The sequence below is a fragment of the Centropristis striata genome, chromosome 21 (assembly GCF_030273125.1).
Source record: "Centropristis striata isolate RG_2023a ecotype Rhode Island chromosome 21, C.striata_1.0, whole genome shotgun sequence".
In the NCBI taxonomy this organism is placed as follows: domain Eukaryota; kingdom Metazoa; phylum Chordata; class Actinopteri; order Perciformes; family Serranidae; genus Centropristis; species Centropristis striata.
Window position 1 is genome coordinate 17363238 of NC_081537.1, and position 21663 is coordinate 17384900.

Below are 21663 nucleotides of genomic sequence, written 5' to 3' on the forward strand. Positions count from 1 at the left end.
CCAAATTAAGCACAGTTGCAACCGTGGTGAGTGATTTTGAGATATGGATTCAAAATCTGCTGCTGCCACACCTGTTCCTTCCTTCCTGCAGCAGCACAAGCCAAGACTCTGATGTTGTTGCGACATGATGAATGTGAAACAAAACCCTCCCATAGCCCGCCAACTTCAGAACATGAATGAATCAATCCAGGGAGGGAGCAATAGTCAACTTGATTTTTTTTCTACTTGGATTTTGTGAGATCAAAACCAAATATCAAGAAGCTACATTGTAGATATCATTAAAATATATTGAATTAATAAAAAAAAGTGGGGGGAAAAAGCTCCAAATGACTTAATTTCAAACCCTTCATTTCCTTCCGATTTGTTTATCTGATGGTGATAAAGTTGTGAAAGGATGTTTTGTGACAGATTAAGAAACACTTCCTCTCTGATAAATGTCCCAAATGGAAAAAAGAGCACACGGCTAATATCACCTGTCTTGTCTGTATCCTTTCTCAGGTCTGGTGTCTGTTCTACCTGCCTTGTAACAGCAACAGGAAGGGAGGAGATAAAGGAAAAAAAGTTCACCCCAGACAAAGTTTAACTGCTGCTAAGAGCAGTAAGAGTTAGTTACATCACTAATATTTGGATTAACTTAATTTTCTTGTAGTATGGGGACTGTGAAGTTTTAAATGTATCACAAACACCAATTCTCCTTGGAAGATATCATTTCAATGAGATCACACAAAGAGACAACTTTGAGGGGTATTAAATATCCACTTGAATCCAGTGATAATAATATGACACCTTGTGGTAAATATTATCTACTGCAACCAGGCATGTATACAAAATTTCTTGTCACTGGCACACAGATAGAGCTGTAACTAACGATTATTTTAAGAATAAATAATTTTGCAATTATTTTCTCGATTCATTGATTCATCGTTTGGTTTATAGAATGACGTAAAAGTCAAAACCAGCTTTTTTAAAACCAAGGTGATGTCTTCAAATGTTGTGTTTGGACAGTCCAAAAAGTTAGATATTCAGTTTAATATGATATAAAAGACAGACAAGCAGGAAATCTCCATATTTAAGAGGCTGAAAATAACATTTTCGTATAGAAAATTACTTCCAACAATTAATCGATTATCAAAAAAATTGGCGGTTACTTTTCTGTCAATCGACTAATCGATTAGTCGACTAATAGTTGCAGCTGTTTAACTCCAAACGATGTTATTAGAGTAACTAATTAGAGTCTTTAAAGCCTGTGAATTTGACTCGAAAATATATTATGCAACTTAAGATAGAAGAAAATTGTTTCATATTTACTGACGCATCCCTGGGATTTAGGGGCCTGCCTAAAAGATTAAACAACTGGACCCTGTTTTGAGTTTATCAATTCCAAACTAATATCCCTTCATCCGTAAATGGTCAATAATAAACCAACATTTCACGCTAGAAAATCTGCAACTTTTAAGCCTGGGAGGAGTAAAGCTTCTGCTCCATTACTGTTATCAAGATAAAGTAGGAATAAATAGCTCAATCACTTATGATCCAGGTGTCGATTCACCGAGGAGTTTCATGCTCTCACTTTTGATTAATTGTGATGTTCGCGGTTTGATCTGCACTCTCGGTTGCCGGTTTCTGTCTTCCCCCAGGATGTGAGGTAAAGTGATATGAACAGAGGAGACTGATCCCAGCTGCACGGGCTAAATCAAACAACAGGCAGGACGACAATACATCAAAGGGTGTGCTGTGCTTTGTCTTGCTGCACTATTGACTTTTCATACTTTACTTAAAACTAATGGGAAAATGTCTTGGTACATTTCAGGTCTTGTGTATGGGCATCTGCACCAACAGAATATATTTAGTGACATATTATTTTTGCATTTAAAGAGGTATTCCAGACTAAAAGTGTGTTTTAAAATATATATATATATATATATATATATATATATATATATACACACATATATATATATATATATATATATTTAATTGAATATATATATATTAAATTAAACTCTTATGAGCTATTTTGTTGTTATCATTATATTTGTCAAAGAAAGTGTACCTTTAGTTTTACCAGGCATTAAAATGAACAAGAAGTTGAAGAAAAAGGGTGGTCTAATATTTTTTTCCATGACTGTATATATGTATTATCAAATCTATATATAAATATCTATCATATATATTTGACTATATTGGTTTTTATCACGCAAGACAACTTTTTTAGAAAAAATACATAAAGTTTGTGTATTTGTGTATTTCCAATTTTAATTTGCAACTCTGATTCCCAAAGAAGCTGGGATGCATCAAATGCATAATTCAGATTGTATAGTTTATATTTAAGTTTATCAGATGGATATTAAATATATTGTCGTTTGAGAGTTTTCACTTGAATATATGTCAAGAATATCTCATTCTGTTTTATTTACGTTTTAGACAATGTCTTATCTTTTTTGGCATCAGGAAGATATTAATAAAAATCTTGTGATAAAAAGTCAAAGGAAAAGTAGTCGATAAAGGCCTAAATAGAAGCTATATTCACACAGACTTCCCTCTAAGAAGCCTTTTGAGTATGTATGATTGTTAAATATAGTTTATTAGTTGTTCTGTACTGTCATTGTTATGCATTCAGTATAATATGAAATATCCATATAAGGTTGTAAGCTTACTCAATCATAGAAAAGGATTCCATTGAGCTAAATCGTTAGGAACCGCTGTCTTTTGGCATATAACAATACATTCTACCCAGTAAAGTATGCATTTCCTATTAGTTTACTGATTTATGGCTATAGAAGACAAAACAACCCAAGGGATGACATGTAAAGTGTAAACACATGGCCCCTGATGTCACAGAGAACAAGAGAGACAATCACACATAACTTAAACACATGTTATCCATATGTGGAAGTTATTACTGTTATGGGCAGTGTTTCCTGTTTTGTGAAAAGCCACAAAAATAAGCTCTACTTATTATGGTACATTCATTTCTTGCAGAAGTAGGTGCAAATGTTACTCAAAAAAGTCATGTGCTACATTACATAAACAGGTTAACATATCCCAGTAAGTGAGAAATGTGTCTCTTTATAAAGGAAAATGAAAAGCATATTGACATTTATCTGAACATGTGATGTGATAATGAGCTACTAAATGGAGGTAATAGCTTATCCAACTATGTATCACTCATCAGTGCATGTGAGCAGATCACGGGCTAGATGCAGAGCACAATACAGTGCAGGCATGGAGAGTGGAGAGTGGAGAGTGTGGGGGGGTGCCACTGCCAAGCACATGTATGCCCCATCACCCACACAAACATAATGCATAATGTAGATACGCTTCGCTCTTATCAAAGTGCCCCTTCGCAAATATTTATAATGCATAATTAATAAAAGGTGTTCGGAAACTGTGGGAGACTTAGCATCCAAAATAATGCCATAAATGTTACCTTTTCGGCTGCCATGGCTCGTGTAACAAAAGCTGTAAACTTTAAAGCTACTCACCATTTCAGCACACGGTGGGTGGAAAAAAAAGCGACTGAATTTTAATAAAACATGTTTTCAGAAGTCGGTTTTTATCCAGTGAGGGGGAGGGTGTAGCCGGGGTGCACCGCTTTCTGTTTATACCACGGGAAAAAACAACATCCATTGATTTTTTTGGGGTCCTTTCTCGGGAAATTTACTAGGAAAAGGATTTCGCTAGATGTGGATGAAAGGCGGACAACGCATGCGCAGTTGACGCTGCGGTCATCCTCGGATGCTCTGCTAGTTTCTGAATTCACAAAAGTAAAATGTGAATCCCTGACTTTTGTGACTTTGTTGTCTATTGAGTTATTTATCTTAACAGGACAGTTTGTAAAATGTTGTATGTTTTTATTCAGATATGTTCCATGTTAATTAATTCTTAATTAATTAAGTAAATATAGGTCAAACCATTTAAAACTTAGGATATTATTAGGTTGCATGAATAGGATATTAGAACTCTACTATTTGAATATCGAAAACGTATAAGCTTTAAAACCCTAAATGAGCCATGTATGGATATTATAAGTGAAAACCAGAGAGTTAAATGGCATAAACAGAGATAATGTGTGTTGCTTTTATATATATTCATAAATAGATTTATTTTTTCTATCTACTTGTATGTGCATAATAGTGCTATGTTTATTCGTATGCATCTCTGTTCAGCTTTGTTTTCCTTGTGTAAAGCTTACATATTCCTTTAAACTGTAGTGAAGTACATTAAGAACAACTTAAATCTGTCTCAACATGCCTCCTCATACTTGGCCTTAGCTTTTTTTCATGCAAGTTTGAATCTTTTATCTGCATATCCTGTGTAACACCCTAAATGCACATTTGCTTAAAGTATTCAGCAGAAAATAAAATGTATACCGCACACAAGGTGATATTTTGCTATAAATGTTATTTATAAGATTGAGTTATTTTTCCACAATGCTTTATGTTAATGTTTGTAATGTTCAGTGGTGGAACTACATTACATAATTGCATTTACTCAAGTACTGTACATAAGTTTAATTGTGAGGCACTTGTACTTTACTTGAGTGTTTGAATGTTACTTAAATAAAAATGTCTTCTATTCTAAATCCATTCTAAATTGTATTTTATAACCAAATGATGTTGTTCAAAGTATGACGAAGACTAAAATAAGGAAACAAACACTACTACAACTATTTAATAGTATATAGTAATATAAGCAATACACATATTTTCACATAATTACACACCTATCTGTCCACATCTGTCACTCTTGTTATTTTTACCTTTCTTAAATTATTTGATGACTTTACTTGATGACTACTTTGCAGATGACATTTTTAAAAACCTATAATGAGTATAAGACATACACTGCATTGTGCAGTAAATTAATAATTATTAGCTTTATTGCAGAAATCTACAAAGTTGCCATGCATCTCACATCAATAATGATAATATAATATTATTATGAAACAACTAAAGAGCCCATTTGGCTGCATAGTGAGTACTTTAAGTACATTTGTATTACAAACTTTTAAGTGAGATTTTTAAGTGTTTTTGTTTTTTTTTTTAATCTAATTGCAAGTTTGGGGTTTTTTTTGGTAAAATATCGTAATACTTCTTCAACCACTTGTTGGCTTATGTTTCATTAATATGTGCAGTCGTTCTCCTGCATATAGTCCACTTCAGACTATTCAGAAGACTGCATTACACTATGGGAAAGCCTAACAATTAGTGTAAGCCAAATAGCTGAAACAATTAATCCAAGGATGGGGAATCAGGCTGCAGAAGCCCAAATAACATGTCGCAAACAAAGAGCTGCGCTTCTTGTAAACACGCACCCAGGCGCCTCATTACCAACAGAATGGATGATGAGCTGTCAGGTAACAAGTCTTGAGGACGCATGTCAATTTCCTTTAATGTTCTCAGCTACTTGTTAAACATGAAAGGGGGTGGGTAAGGGTATATAAGACACCCCTAATCTCCAAGTAGAGGTATTTGTCATTAACCGGCCCTAAACATGCGTTCAGTGGGAGCTCTGACTGTTGTGCTGCACGCATCTCTGCTGGTGCTGCTGGCCCAGGGGATTCAGAAAACCAGAGAAGGAGTTTATACGAGGTCGCTGCCGCGTTTTTCCGTCATGGACAGAACCAGTGGGTACCACCTGCCGACGTACATGATACACCTCTACAGGAATTTCAGATCCAACTTCTCCACGCCTCTGGATATTATGGAGCAGGATGCCGCAAAGCAAGCAGACACCGTGAAGAGTGTGATGGCTAAAAGTAAGATTTGGTTGATTATTTTTCCAGAAATGCATGCAGGCGTTGTGTGGATCCTAGATGGAAAAGGTGGTTGGAAATATAGGCTATAAACAGCATGGAGGATTTTTCTTTAATGTTCTAGTCTAGGTATTGCTGCAAGTCAGCTCGCGTCTATTTCACTTAAAGACCCTCTTAAATGTTAGTTTTTTTTGTCCTGTCAAAGCTGCGAGCCAGACGACCTTAGAGGGCTTCAATCCACATCCTGCTCAGGCTGCTCAGGGGGTGAATAACCATGCAGGGATCAGCGTGTGAAAAGGCCGGTTTTCTGTCTAATTCTCAAAGCAAACCTCTTTTTTTCTTAAATAGGTGATGTTGATTAGATATCTCGCCAGACATCCCCCTATACAAATCTCTTGTTAAGTCAAATCAACAACTTCCCTTAGTTCTTTTTTCACACTTGGCTTGATTAGATTAGAGCTCGGGATTTAATGGCACAAGCAGCCTGCAGTGGACAGGCCCTCCCTGCTGCTGAAGCTAATTTCACCTCGCTGCTAGGTGTTAGAGTTACTACCTATTTGTTTGACTGAGGATATGCAGAAGCCAGGAGATGCAGGGATGTGTTAAATGATTGGTTTCGGCTCCGTGTTTGGTTTGAGTGGATGAATGGCTGAGGGTGGTTTGCACTTTTTTGATCAGCAGCCTGGCTAAATAGGCCAATGCGCTGGACAATTCACGAGTTAAATGTTTAAAATTCTTTAATCCGTTAGATTAATTTGAACCACACCTGTTGCACCACACCTATTGAATCACAATGAGCCTCATTACAGATGAGGGCGCAGCACATGTCCTAACAATGACTGGATTATTTTTTTAAGAAGCAGCTTTGATTTGACGAAATCTCGATCAATGTGAGCATTAATCACAAGGTCACACATTGTATAAATTATTAAAGGGAATCATATGTGCATTTACTATTCTCCCTTCAACTGACTTTGCAAAACAATAATTAGTTTGATCAAATAACAAACTTTACAGTTGCAATACCACCAACTATATAGTAAAATTATCTTGCACTAGGCTATATATAATATGACAATATTAATATGCATTTTGGTAAAACAAATTTTATTGAGAAACTAGAAAAAAGTACATCAAGATTCATCATATTAAGGCTAAAATCCTTTGAACTAAAACTGTCATAAAGCAGTCAGGGAGATTAATATAGCTAATTACTGTATACTAATATTATACTTAAAATACCTTGGAATAAAAATATCCATTGTGTTACCACATATGCAGCAGTTTACCTGTTAAATATTTTTTTGGTATAGAAAGACAACTTTAAAACAATTACTTCTGCAGTATATGCCCTGATCAAGTCCATTTAAATACAGCATTTAAGTGTTAATATTTAGTTTAGAGCAACATTGTCTTATGTTGGTTGTTGTATTTTCTTTCAGGCGGATTTAGCCTCTCATGTTAAACTCACTGACACATTTTTGTGCTGTGATATCTATGTGATTTTAGCATAATGTCCACTAATGATAAGCTGTTTGATACATTTGTGTTAATCTTTCTCTTTTCTCTGCTTTAGGTTTGACATACAGACAGAAGCGCTGGATTGTGACCTTTGACCTCCACGCCCTGCTGGCTGACAAACAGATCCAGGCGGCTGAGCTGAGAATCAAGCCTCTTCGCACACGGAGTGATTCCAACATCACTGTGGAGGTCTATCACCAGCACGGCCAGACGTGCCATACGGACAAGAGCTGCCAGGAGCAGCAGCTGGTGGGGCTGCTCACTGAATCATCACTGGTCACTTCATCGCAGAGCTGGAAAGTGTTCAACGTGACAAAACCTCTCCTTAGCTGGCTCAGAGAAAAATCAGCAAAGGCGAGAATTCGACACAAAAGAGTATCAAGAAGAGGGAGAGTGGTAAAGACAAAGAGAGGCCTGTCGCTTCCGGATCAGCCTGTCTTTGCAGCGAGTCCGAGGAGAGATCAGGATGTGAGTGACCGGGCCTTGCTGGTCGTCTTCTCACAAACTGGCTCTGGTGAGAACTCAAAGGCCAAAGCGAGCTTACTCCACACAGCTGAACAATCTAAGTTCTTGTCCCCTGCTGAAATCAAAAGAGCCCACTGGCCAAAGAGGCGCAGGAGCAAACGGGGCCAGAGAGAACAAACTGTGAGAAGCCTGCAGGCGTCCAAAAGAGGGAATGAAAAACCTCTATGTCGCAGAGTCGACCTGCATGTGGACTTTAATCAAATTGGCTGGGGGTCCTGGATCATCTTTCCTAAAAGATATAACGCCTACCGCTGTGAGGGTTCCTGCCCTGGTCCCCTCGGAGAACACCTGAACCCAACTAATCATGCTTACATGCAGGTGAGTGGAGCACATGATCCATCCGTGATGGTGTTGTTACCTCTGCCAAGGTTATGTTTTTAGTTTAGCTTGTTTACTTGTCCGTCAGGAGGATTACAGAAAATACTACAGGCCCAATTTTTATGACACTTTATTGCAGATTGTCGTATGAGCTAAGAAGGAACACAACTCATCAGATCAGAATAATAGCACGGATACACAAGGACATTTTCACTTTTGTTAATACTGTGAGAAAGGGATCCCATTGAATTTGCTCTTTCTTGGTTTATGCTACATCCTTCCACCAAGTTTCATTAAAATCATGCTAGTAGTTTTTCCATAATCCTGCTCACAACCAACAAACAAACCGAACCAAAAACAAAACAACTTTCTTGGCGGGGAGAATTATCACAGATAGAGTAGGTGAACAAACTTACAGTAAAAGACACAAATGTGTTTTGAGATCATCCATCTAAATTCTTTGTTTTTTTCTTTTTCCAGAGTTTACTGAAACATTACCACCCTGACAGAGTGGCATCACCCTGCTGCGCCCCAACCAAAATGAGCCCATTAAGCATGCTGTACTACGAGAACGGAGAAATGCTGCTTCGACATCACGAAGACATGATCGTGGATGAATGCGGCTGCCAGTGACAGCTACAACCACCTCCAGCCATGACCTGTGTAAGGAGCAGCCAATTTCTGAGAAACAAAAAAGAAAAACACTTAATGCCAGAAGGAGAATGAAAAGCTCTTTGATGTTTGTCGCTGTGCACTGTAGGATTGCAGCTGATCTATGTGCAGAGGTAGGAATTTAACTTGTGATGTGAGCTCTGGTTTGTAAGGAGAACATTATTTTCACAATGTGCTGGGATACAAGCTTCCAGCTGTGTGCGGATGTCACAATGTAATGTACAACTTTATTTCTCTTATCAATTTTTATCAATGTAAACATAAAATGGCAATGTTGTTGAATATTACAGCACTGTTTTTATTGTACACTACAATATGTGTAAGTGTAAATTAATGTATATTTATTGTAAATATTAAAGAAATTGTATTTATGTATATTTTGTGCATATGTTTTGTTACTTATACCAAAGTTGTTTTAAGCACTGGGGCTGGGTATCAAACTTTTTCTCTTTCTGTTCAAGTTAAGAAATGGTTTCAAGAAAAGAAATACATATATATTTTAAAGTAAAGTATTGGAAAAGGGTTGTTTTGGTATACAATACCAAAAAAATCTAAAAGCAGTTTTCTTGGAGCTGCCTGGTCTTGTTTATGCTGTGATAAACACAACATTCTTAAATCATATCTAAAAACACAATACCTGTTATCACTCACATCACTGGCATATTTACCTGCAGCTAATACCTGTGATACAAAAGAACAGACACACCAACAGAGGTGGACTTTTCTAGTTTTAGAGTGTTTCAGTCTCCCACAGTGAGTCATGGCCAAATCAAAACAGAAAGCATTGTTGGCCTACAGGAGAGGAATATCCAGCAAATACTGTAAAGTGTCAGTTAGTTGTAACAATGGTAAACTATTCATTTGAAGCCAGAGAGTTCATTGTATTCAAATCCTTTGAAAAATGCACTGACTAACCAGGAATTTGCCAGAGACATGACCAGGCAGTGCAGTGGTCAAACTGGAAATAGTTGACCAGGAGACAGAGGTAAGACAACACTAAACTTCCTAATGTCAGTTTTATGCAAATATGTAGACTATATGGGGGGAAAATATGTTAAGAGATATTCAAAGCAGAAAAACATAGCCAGGAGGAAAATGTTTTCTTTATATATTTCAAAATGTCCAGACTAAATGCAAAAAGATACAGATTTAAAAAGTAATCAGATATAGTAATCAGTAATCAGTTGCCCATGCCTAAAATATGGTGACAAAACTAACATCTTGCCACCCAATTTCAGCTTGAAAAGCGTATTTATTGGTAATAATACTTATTACTACGTAATAAGTGAAGTTTCTGCTTTTTTAATTGCTTGGTTTGTTACTAAATGGTCTGCAACATGAAAGCGCAGCAGTGACACCCATGAATTCAAATATCTCCTCCTAGCCGGCTGCTAGCTGGTAGCCTAGCATATTCCTTACTTATGCTACCAACTGTCGCTTAGCAACAACGACTTTTACAAAGTTTGTTTAACGTTAATTTATGTGGTGTTGCTCATCTTATTTTATTCCTAATGAAGAGTGGAGCATTCAGGTGAATTGCCCTCACTGTGGCTAAAAATACACACTCACCAAATTAGACTGTGGTTGAGCTAACGTTAGCAGCTGCCTGGCTCTGTAACAGTAGCTTCTAGTTTGGGTAAGTGGCTTCTTGGCGTGGTTTTAATTGAACAGTAATGAAATAATGGCTACGTTTAACTCAACAGGCTGCCTGTGTATTAGTCCTGAGTGTGGGGCTGTTTCAGGGCTAAGGCTCATTTTGTATAGACTTGCACTTCGCGTTAAAAGTGTAGAGGAAGGAAATGTATTATGCTATTCTAAGTCCAGTGGCATTACTCAGCCCCACGTTTGTTAAAGTAAATAAGGTTAACCCTCTGTAGTCCATCTTTTTATTGAAAATACATGTTTTATTTACAGTAATAACTTTATTTATGGGTCAGTGACAAATAAGAGTTGGCAATATGTCAAATGGTGTAACCATAAAAGGATAATACTTAAATACTTTAGCCATCTACAGTGTATTTAAGTGGACTTATACATATTACTTACTTAATTTAAATAAAACAGAGTCTTTTCTGAGTATTTCCACATTTCGTCAATATTGAGCAGAACATATTATGAAAACAAAATTTTTTTTCTAAAGTTTTGACAAATTATGTTAAATTTATTATTATACCATAATGTTGCAATGTAAACGTGGATTGCATTTTTTAAGTTCACATTCATTTTCCTGTATATAATCAGATTTTTATGAGGAAAAAAAAGACACCAACTGACACTGGGTTCAATCACGTCATTGACCCATATATATGATAGACAAGCTGAGAAAGCCAGTTGAAAGAGCAATCATAGGAGCTTGTACAGTGTGCCATTTATGTTTCTAGACCATTTTTTTAAAAAAATTCTTTCTACGATGAAAAGTATTACTATTTTTAATTTACATGCAAATAGACTGTTTTATAGTTTTGTTTTGTTTTTCTTATTATTGTTTTTGTGTGTATAAATGTTGTTGTTTTTTTGTTTTTTTTGTAATGGTACATTTCTATAGAAATCTGTGTCTTTTGTTTGTATTTTTGGTTCCTGGCAGCTTTGTTAATTAAAATAAAATGAAAAATCTGACTGATAGCCAAGTTTGTGTCAAGAAAAAGGAGCCATGCATGTGATGTAAGGACAGACTGAAAGATGCTAAACAGAGACAGAAATTAATACATAGGAAGTTGACAAATTTGAACCAAAATCTCCTGGACTTCAGAGGTTTAACTAACATGAACCCTTAATAGGGCACTCATTGAAATACTTGCAAATTCCAAATTTCAACCCTAGAGAATATTGGAGGATATTACATACAGCCAGAATGTGTAAAAAAAAACAACAACAACATATGGACCCGGGGGAGGGGGGTAATACTTTGAGAAAAAAAGTTTACGAGATTAAAGTGGCAAATCTACGAGAAAAAAATGCGCAGATTTATAAGATTTAAATTGGTGAATCTGTGAGAAAAAAGTTGGGCCATAGAGAAATGTTACTCATTACTTTTAATATATGATATTTTAAATATATGCTGATGGTAATACTTCTGAACTTTTGATTAGGGATTTGAATAAAGGAATTTACCTTGTAACAGGGTGTTTTTACACTGTAGTATTGCTTTTTTTTAAATTAAATAGAAAATTCGAATTGGCTACTTCTGCCATCTGTGTTTGTATTGGGAATATTTAAAAGTACTGCTTTGCAATCCTTACTAATAATTTATAAATTTAGTAGATTTTTACACTTTCATCAGCTCCAGTTAGTCCTTCAACCTAGTAAGTGTGTTAACTGCAAGAAGCCGGATACATTTGTAACAATATACTGTCACTGGTAATAAGTGTAATTATTATTTTTCCTTAGGAAGAGTTGCAACAGAAAAATGGCTGAGGCAGTCGCAAATGTGGCCAGGAGGGTTAATGCAACCGTAGAGGAGGAGAAAGATACACTGGGTAAGTCTTCCTTCAGACATTTTTCTCCCTTCTCTTACTCTGTCTGTAGATTTGTGGAACATCCCTGATTCAGTATTTTGCTTCATGCTATTTCAGATTTTCACCAGCAGGTGGTGGCAGAGGCATACATTTGTTTGCTCAAATAATTGGGAATCTCACAGTGTGTGTTAATTATAGCTATTTAATTTTCCTCTTCTGTGTAAATGCTTCATAATCTCATTACCATAGTCTTTTTCTCTGCAGATCTGTCAAACTGCAAGCTCATATCCTTCCCAGACGGTGTGTTCAAGGTCCTGAGGAGTGTCGCAGAAAACATCCGCGTTATCACACTGGCTGACAATGAGATGAAGGCCCTCTCCAGCAAGTTCTTTTCAACCTTCACTCATCTGAGAGGTAGTGGATAATACACTGCAGATATTTGAATCATGAGCTGAATCTGAAACAAGATTGTGTCTCGGTATTTTGTTAATCTAACATGTTGTTCACTTCACAAAGCTTGACTGAACAGACAAATTACCCCTTGATTTACTTACATCTTGACATATTTGTTGCAGAACTGGACCTGCGAGGAAATGTTCTCACCAAACTGCCTGACACTGTGGGTGAAATGGAGCATTTGACCTGCATCAATCTGGCTAATAACAGCTTCTCCATCTTCCCCGATAAGCTCACTGAAATAGCCACACTGGAGAGGATTAACCTGGAGGGAAACAACATCAAGGGTATTAAGAATATATCAAAGGAATAGTTGGATTTTTTGAAGAGGGGTTGTATAAGGTCCAGTGTATCATTATCGGTTCAACTGTATGCTATATTTACAATATTTTCATCACTGAATCATCATTGTCTTGTCGTCAGGCAGCCCTGTTTAAGTTTATGTAAGAGGAACTGAAGCTGTTCTCAGTGCTCTCTTCAAAGACACCAGCTCCCTTGACAAAAACAGTAATTTTATCTCGCAGACCATAGGAGTTGCTGGGCTTTATTTGTTATTGTGGGACTTTGGTGAATCTGAACAAACTGTTTAAAAACACCAAAGTCACACAATACCACAAATAAACTAACCTATCAAGCAAGCAGCAGACCAGCACCTCTCGTGTTCTGCAAGGTAAAATTTCTGTTCCGTCAAAGGAGTCTGGTGGTATAGATAACGGTTTTAGTTCCCATTAGTTAGACCTGTCTGTTGGCAAGGTAAAGCCATGAAAATATTTTTAATATGGCATACATTTACACTGATGTCTAAAATACATGTTGCTGCTACCCTGTCCACAGCAGTACATTGCTTTGCTAGAGAAAAATTATTCTATATGGCTTCTGTTTTCGGCTTGAGCTTAAGTTTTTTTAAAATATTTTTCCACAGAAATACCAGTGGAGAAGTTGTCTGAGATGTCATCACTGAAGTGGCTGAATGTGAAGTCGAACCCTTTGGACTCTAACACTCTGTCGGCTCTGCAGTCTCCACATGATTTTGACATTTTGTCAACAACTGATTCCTAAAATATGTTACATGTCACATTACAGCCTATAGACTGCATGCTGTGTGCCTTTAAATACTTCAGCTGGATGCTTTGGTGTGCCTGAGAGATGAGGAAACAATACTTGAAGGAACAAGAAAAAGGAGGTGTGTGTTATTAAAGATGGTCTCCTGCTTGATTGAGTTTATCAATCATGGCGACCACACAAAGATGCCTCTACTTTTTCCTCTCCATTTGAACTAGAGAGAGTTGAAATTACTGTTTGGAAATTAAATCAATCCATCTTTATACACTTTTTGACATGTTTTGTCTCAACTGAGACAGATATCATGAATAATGACTTATTTATTACTTTTGATAGTATAAAAAAGTTTTTTCAATTAAAAATTGTGCACTGGAAGCTCTGCAGCCTTGTGTCATATTTTACTGGGTGACAGATTCATTGTCAAGACAATGTTAGATGAATGAAGAAAACTCATGATAAATTACAAAAATGGGCCCTGATGTAAAGTTAAAATACTGTTTTTTTCTTTGCAGCTATAGCTGTTGCCAGCTGATTATATTAATCTTCAATAAGTCCGACAATTATTTTCTGAAAATAAAAACATGGTTTATGCTCAGAATCAATACTTAAGATGTGTTTTAAATATCTTGTTTTATGGAGAACTCGCTTAATAGTCACTTTTGAGAAGCTTGAACCAGTGAATGTTTAAATTAATACAAATAATAATAGCCACCAATTAATTTACTGCTGGTGAAATCAGTTAGGCTCACATTCACAACCATAAAAGATAAACATGGGTGGAAAATTGAGAAGATAACAGGGCGTGCCATGCTACAGATCCGAGTAGTAAAACAGTAGGAACATGTTCACCTGTAGTTCACCCTCAGGCTCCTGCACAGGGATCTACGCTCTCCACAGAGAACAAAATCGATCGGAGAGACAAGAAAATATTCAGAGATGATCTGATCGCTCGTTACAAGCTGGATGCACCACAGAGACTCGATTTAGTTACAGAGAATTAAAGATAGAAAAAAGCTGATCATGCTCTTAAACCCTCTATCTGTAATTGAGGCTGCAGGTGACAGAAGCTGATCCAAAAGTATTTTGCTCAGGCTTTTCAAGAATTCTTTAAATAGCAGCACTGCTGAGTCTGGATCAGCTATAAGCTCATGTTTGGGTAAGAAGAAGAGTAAGAAGAGGAGAGGGAGGTGTAATGATGTGTGAGGCATTCAGTAATGATCAGATCTTTATACATATTTTACATTTAGCTATTTTATGCAAGGGTAGGATGCTGGAGTATTGATGTCTTCAGGCCAAGAGAAATACTTTAAAAGCTTTATTAGGTTTATAACGCCATGTTACTCCTCGGTAACGCTTTATAATAAGGCCCTTAATAACCAATAACCAACTTTAGATCCGGTAGTTGCAAAAAGCATAGTTAACTTATAGTTAACTTATAATAGATGAGCAGTAAAGTATATTTTAATATCAATAAGCAAACAAAATAAGATTAATAAAGGCATGGCAAAGACATAATGGGTGGGTCATGGGTGTCTGTAATGCCATTATTAACACTTATATAAGCTTATAAACACACAATAATGTTTATAAGCATCTTGTAAGGACTTACAAGGGCCTTATTACTTGTTAATTAATGGTTATTACAAGGACCTTAATATAAAGCGTTACCGACTCCTCTACTGCCCCTGCTGTGATGTTATAGTGCATCATGCTGCGCTCTTATTTACAGTGCTGTAAACATCTACAATGCCTATAAAAAGTATTCAGCCCCCTTGGTTGTTTCACCCTTTTGTTGCTTTTACACATTAAATCATGGTCAATATTATTATTAATATTACAACCTTTTTTGACAAGACTTTTCAAAAAAAAAAGACTGTGACACTGCTGGCACCAACTAGTTGGACCTCTGTTGAATTAAGTCAGTTACCTCAAATGGGGTGAATATTTACGCAATCATTTATTTTACCTTATATATTTTTTATTGATTTACATTATTTTGTAAAAATCTGTTTTCAATTTGATATTAAAGAGGGGTTTTTTTTCAAATTCTTGTCAAAAAAGTCAAATTATATTATCACGATTCCATGTATGAAAGCAACAAATGGGTGAAACATGAAGGGGGGAATACTTTTTATAGGCATTGTATAAATCAAAGGACAGCTTCATTCATTTACGTTTTTTAGTGTTAGTTCTGTTTAACAGAATTTAATGAAAACACTCGTGAAATGACAATAAAGTGAATCTTGAAGTTTTGTGTTATAATAATGGCATTTTTTGTAAACTATTGTTTGTTTTAGTTACACAAATATGGTTAAATTTCTCCAAATAATCCACTCATTGTAAATCACTTGATTCAACAAACAGACAATATGTATTATCAGTGGTGGAATGCAACTAAGTACATTTACTCAAGTACCATACTTAAGTGCAATTTTGAGGTACTTGTACTTTACTTGAGTATTTCCATTTTATGTAACTTTACACTTCTACTTTACTATATTTTGAGGCAAATATTGCGCTTTTTACTCCACTACATTTAGCTTTAAGCTTCAGTTATTTAACATTTATAATTCATAACATTCATAATAACATGAAAAACATGATCAGTTTAAAATGATTCGATGCTGGTACTTTTGTACTTTTACTTAAGTAAATTTTGAATGCAGGACTTTTACTTGTACTGTAGTAATTCTGCAGTGTGGTATTAGTGTTTTTACTTAAGTAAGGGATCTGAATACTTTTTCCACCACTGATCATCATGTTGAAGTGTTGTGTAAGGACTATTATGAACAGCTATTTGACATATCAAACTTAATTTTGGTAGGAATATTGAAATGAACTTAAATATTAATTGAACTGATATCATGAATAACTGATTTGAATACACAATGTCATTGAAACTGCATTTTTCTGCAAAACCTAGATTTGTAATCATGCAAAAAGTAAATTAGCTTCTTTATTAGCGACACTCTATCATAAATAAATGTATTTCAGCCAATGCAATTGTAATACTAGTATAGTAATTGGATCCTCACTGTACTTCACTACATCACATACATTTATACTACACCTGATACTGTACATGCTGACCTAAAGAGTATTAAGGCCTATATTTATACCACAGTCTATATTGTACATACCTGATCTATAGTGTATACACCTATTACTGTTCATATAGCTGTTCATTCTATTTAATGTTTACTATAAAAAAAAAACTAAACTACATTAATAATGTTCATCATGCTCATATTGTATATATCTAGTGTATTAGCACCAATTTAATTTATTCTGTAAATTCTGTACATTACTCTGCACTTCAATGCTTTTTTTGCACTTCTGGTTCAATGCTACAACTGCATTTCATTGTCTTAATATCCATGAATAAAACTGATATAATCTAATCTTACTTTGACATAAACGTACCACATAAAGAGACAAAATTTAAAATATTTGTACAAAAGTTTTAAATAAAAGCCCACATGATGCATTTTTTTGTAACATGGCTATTATAAAAAGACATTCATTGCTATCAAAATACTTGGATAGATGGATGGAGGTATTTTTGAGAAAATAGAGATAATTCACATATTTGTATACATAATGTTTCTAAAAATAGGCCTACAAGTATGTTATCAAATAGTTACAGTGATACTCGAGAGGCAAGAAGTCACAACACCTAATCCTGCCCTGTTAATTGGTTTACAGCTAACGCCAGTCAGCTCCATCTGTTTATGTCTGAAAAGATCTCTGAAGAGCCACAGCTTACAATGGCAAACAAATCACTTCACACGCAGAGAAGGTAAATAAAGTGTGCACTCATGCATGTGGCTGTTGATTGCTTTTCTGAGAAATTCTGCTTCTCTCAGATGCTTGTTACATCTGAAATCGTCAGGTTCCAATAATGGACGCAATTAGAGTTCAGTAACCAGCCAGGAACATGCAGCTCCGTCACCTGGCCTTCACACTTCCCGTTGTCACATGCATGCGGTTGCCAGGTCTCTGGGCTTAGGCAGTGCGCATGCCTGCTGCCTCTGTCTCAATGACTGCCTGTCAGTCAGGAGCCTCTCAGTCCTTATGGATTAGTGCACAGAGCACAGAGGCAGAGTGAGTGTGTGTGTGACAGCAACAACAGACATGAGCGTTACCATCGAGGAGCGGGGCAGGCCCAACACCCAGGACTACAGGGTGTTCTTCAGTAAGAACAGATCATTTAATAAACTAAGTTTGTGTGTCACTGAGGACATTTAGAGTAGTAGTTAACTTGTAGCCATGTAGCATCTGTAATTAGCCAGTAGAGCTTCATGAAGAGCTTCTCAAAGTGTTATTTATGCTAAAAATGCATTAATCCTTTCCATAGAAAACTCAGAGGGCATATACATCTCTCCATTCCATGACATACCCATCTACGCAAATGAAGCAGAGGTGAGCATCATGTGTCACTCTTAAAGCTGTGTGTTTTTAAAAAGGAGCGCTGTATTTGTACCTTTAGGAGTTTAAAAGCTTATTATGGGTACTGTACTGTATACATATTCATTAAAATACAACTTTTCTTGCAATAAAACTCACACGCACCTACTGTTTCTAGTTTTAAAAGTCTAATTATGTACTCCAAGTGGCCCAAGTGTTTTTCTGCATTTGTCTTTTTATTCCCTTGTTGCTGTTGTGGTTTTAAAAGAATGCAGACACTTATCTCAGGACCACCAGGGGGCTTCTTCCTTCTACCTTAAATTACCTTTAATAACTGACCTTTGGTTCAGGCAGAAATTGGTGCCGTAAAATCGATGTATTGGGTCTATTGTTGTGAAAGGAAAGTTTATTGTGTTCCTGTTATAGGTAATATATGAGAAATAGTTTTTGTGGAAATATGTGCTGCTCCTGTCTCTCCGTTTTAGTCAGCAATAAGTCATTTATCTATGGCACACTCACTTTTCTAGTTAAACTATTCCACTGTTACATGGATATCTTGTTTTTTTAGGCACACCCGGTTCACTGTACATCAGACATTCCCAAGCTTTAGTCTATAATCACCATTATGTAGGTGTGACATAACTAAGATATACAGTAAGTTTCATAGAAAAGTATGTAAAAAAATATATTAATAATTAATCATCAATGTAACAAAACTGGATTTCTGATCACCTTGCAGAATATATTTCACGCTGTTGTGGAGGTTCCAAGATGGACAAATGCAAAGATGGAGGTAAAGTATATGTGTTTGCATGTATTGTTAAATATTCACTGTATTCATTTATCATGTTGTCACTTAAAGCTTATCTTCAGGTAGACGTCAAGCTTTCTTTTACCCCACTACTCAACAAGAAAACAGGTTTATCATCACTTATGTAATCCACATGCAAGAAAACACTGTTGTATTTAATTTCAAACATTTGTATAATGGTTTTATTGCTTCGCTTTTCTTAATGTATGTTCCCTTCTTAGACTCATTAACTAAAAATCTAAAAATAGACAAATGTATAAATACAGAACTTTTGCCTTGGACATATAATTTGTAATCATCAGTACTTGTTTGTTACAATGCATTAAGTCTATACTTCTTTAACTTTTAGTTTTTTGTTCCAGTCAGTTAAGATTCCTAATAAAACCTTCTGTTTTAGCGAGTTGATGTAACTGTCTGTGTTTTAGATCGCCACCAAAGATCCTCTCAATCCACTGAAACAAGATATAAAGAAGGGGAATCTACGTTATGTAGCGAATGTGTTTCCTCACAAAGGCTACATCTGGAATTATGGAGCTATTCCACAGGTAAGTCCTATTTACATGATATTCAAACAACAGATTACCAGACCTCGTCAAACATGAGCTTTCCCTTTTCACAGACATGGGAAGACCCCAACCACAAGGACAGCGACACAGGGTGCTGTGGAGACAATGATCCTATTGATATATGTGACATAGGAAATAAGGTACTGCTTTGATTAAGAGACCGATTTAAATTAAAGTATTTGTATCTTTTTTTATAAACTGTGTCTTTGATTCTCAGGTGTGCTCTAGAGGAGAAATAATCAAAGTGAAGGTGTTGGGAACTCTGGCACTGATCGATGAGGGGGAAACAGACTGGAAGGTCATTGTGATCAATACTGAGGATCCTGAAGCTGCAGACTTTAACGGTGCGAAAAACCTGCTGTCGAAAAAGAAGAAAATCTGTTACAAAAGTTATTCTGGATTTTTGAGTTCTCCTTTGTTGTGGATTTGTTGCAGACATTGATGATGTGAGACGACTTAAGCCCGGATACCTGGAGGCAACTGTTGATTGGTTCAAAAGATACAAAGTCCCAGATGGGAAACCTGAGAACCAGTTTGCTTTCAACGGAGAGTTCAAGGACAGGGTACACTTTTTTATACTAGTACTCACAGTATTGTGCCATATTTTAAAAGTGTTAAAAGTAACAAGTTTTTAAATTTTACACGATTGATTTAGAGATTTTTTTTTATTAATCTTTGAAGACCACATCTATAGTGCATTATGTGGGTATTCATAGCACAATATGTATTCTATAAATCAAATTAAGACAAAATGCATTTCTATCATCTTTCGTCTTCATAGATTATTACCAAAAGTTACTATATCTGCATCTTATTAACATAGTAAAACATGTTCAGAGGGGAAAATTAGATATAAAAAGTATTTATATTTCTTTAAATCTTTTTTTGTTTTATGTGATATATTGATGCTTTCTTTGAGTAAGGAGATGAGAAAAATCAGTTTTTTGGTTTTGAATTAAAAAAAATGTGTTGTTTTTTTTCAGGATTTTGCCATTGAAACAGTGAAGAGCACCCATGAGTTTTGGAAGGCACTTATTTCTAAAAGGACTGATGCTGGCGAGTTAAAATGGTATGCTCCATTATTACACACAGTAGACTATATGACAGTATATGTCACAAATGCAATTATATTTCCTGTCATAACATTGTTGACATAGTTATCAGGCTGAGTGAAAGTTGCCAGTATCAACTTAATTATAAACCTTTTAGAAAATATAACGTATACCTGTAGCTGCTCAGTTGTTTGAGTGTTGAATAACTCCTTACAGACGCTGTGATTATATCCCTTTCTGGAATTGTTTCCAATATCTGATCTCTTTCTTGAATCAGCATTAACACCAGCGTCTCAGATAGTCCGTTCTGCTGCTCTGCTGGGGACGCAGAGGCTGTGGTTAAGTCTGTAAGTCTGTTTTCATTCTGAAATCCCATCATTAATGAGACTAGAGATGATAAACAAAACATATTAGCATGCTGTATAACGTGGTAACACTCAAAGATTATTAGCAGAAGACAGAATTGCTAAAAAGCATGATATCTCAGTTCATACATACAGTATGTCAGTGGTTTTTCACTGTATTTAATGAGTCCAAAATATCTTAAGCTGCACACATGTATTCCTCATGCTTTTATTTTGTAAATATAACTCCAATAACTCTTACAGGCGTGTGCTTTTGGAGCCGAAGATCCCATTCCAAGTTCAGGTGGGTGTTTGTGCAATTATAAGTTGTATTGCAGCTACAATATGTTGTTACTCTACAAAAATCACATATTATGCTTGATTTGGTTTTTCAGTTGACCAATGGTTCTACTATGAGAAATAAGAAGAAACCATAATTCCTTCTTTCTTTCTTCACCTGATCTCAACACAACACAAGAGCATTGCATGAACTGGATACATTAATATTTTATGTCACATTTACTTGCTTTTTTGTTCACACTTGAATGACTGATGCTTGAAAAAAAATGCTTGTTGTGCGATTGTGACTCAATATTACATTAAAGTTATTGGAGGGCCTTGACAGAACACTGCAATAAACCACACTAAATCCCAGGGTATTGTACTTTCTTTTTTTGATTGACAGTCATGTTTTTCTCTCAAATTTCAGAAACAAG

At 35.8% G+C, this 21663-nt stretch overlaps 4 protein-coding genes across 6 annotated transcripts in view; 3 read left to right on the forward strand and 1 right to left on the reverse strand.

The window, feature by feature from the left end:
- Positions 1-3665, reverse strand: part of pald1a (phosphatase domain containing paladin 1a) — a 66171-nt gene extending 62506 nt beyond the window's left edge. The window contains exon 1 of the mRNA XM_059324573.1: positions 3486-3665. The gene's annotated coding sequence lies outside the window, so the exon portion shown is untranslated. The remainder of the gene's footprint in view (positions 1-3485) is intronic.
- Positions 3666-5361: 1696 nt separating this feature from the next.
- ndr2 (nodal-related 2) lies at positions 5362-9141 on the forward strand. Its single transcript, XM_059324795.1, has 3 exons — positions 5362-5761; positions 7335-8122; positions 8603-9141. Exons 1-3 carry the CDS (start codon positions 5497-5499, stop codon positions 8753-8755), a joined length of 1206 nt encoding a protein of 401 aa, XP_059180778.1. The 5' UTR covers positions 5362-5496; the 3' UTR covers positions 8756-9141.
- A 1040-nt stretch (positions 9142-10181) lies between these two features.
- On the forward strand, positions 10182-14361 carry lrrc20 (leucine rich repeat containing 20). Of its 3 annotated transcripts, XR_009389489.1 has the most exons (6): positions 10182-10430; positions 12182-12270; positions 12514-12663; positions 12825-12992; positions 13628-13888; positions 14280-14361. XR_009389489.1 is itself a non-coding variant. In XM_059324793.1 (5 exons), exons 2-5 carry the CDS (start codon positions 12201-12203, stop codon positions 13762-13764), a joined length of 525 nt encoding a protein of 174 aa, XP_059180776.1. In that variant the 5' UTR covers positions 10182-10430; positions 12182-12200; the 3' UTR covers positions 13765-14149. The 3 variants fall into 3 exon arrangements, 2 of the variants coding, with proteins under 2 accessions (XP_059180776.1, XP_059180777.1); XM_059324793.1 differs by lacking the exon at positions 14280-14361 and having other exon boundaries at positions 13628-14149; XM_059324794.1 differs by lacking the exon at positions 14280-14361 and having other exon boundaries at positions 12186-12270; positions 13628-14149.
- A 3540-nt stretch (positions 14362-17901) lies between these two features.
- ppa1a (inorganic pyrophosphatase 1a) lies at positions 17902-21595 on the forward strand. Its single transcript, XM_059325173.1, has 11 exons — positions 17902-17962; positions 18125-18189; positions 18914-18967; positions 19411-19530; positions 19605-19691; positions 19769-19895; positions 19987-20114; positions 20535-20620; positions 20881-20950; positions 21212-21251; positions 21343-21595. Exons 1-11 carry the CDS (start codon positions 17902-17904, stop codon positions 21369-21371), a joined length of 867 nt encoding a protein of 288 aa, XP_059181156.1. The 3' UTR covers positions 21372-21595.
- The last annotated feature ends 68 nt before the right edge of the window (positions 21596-21663 follow it).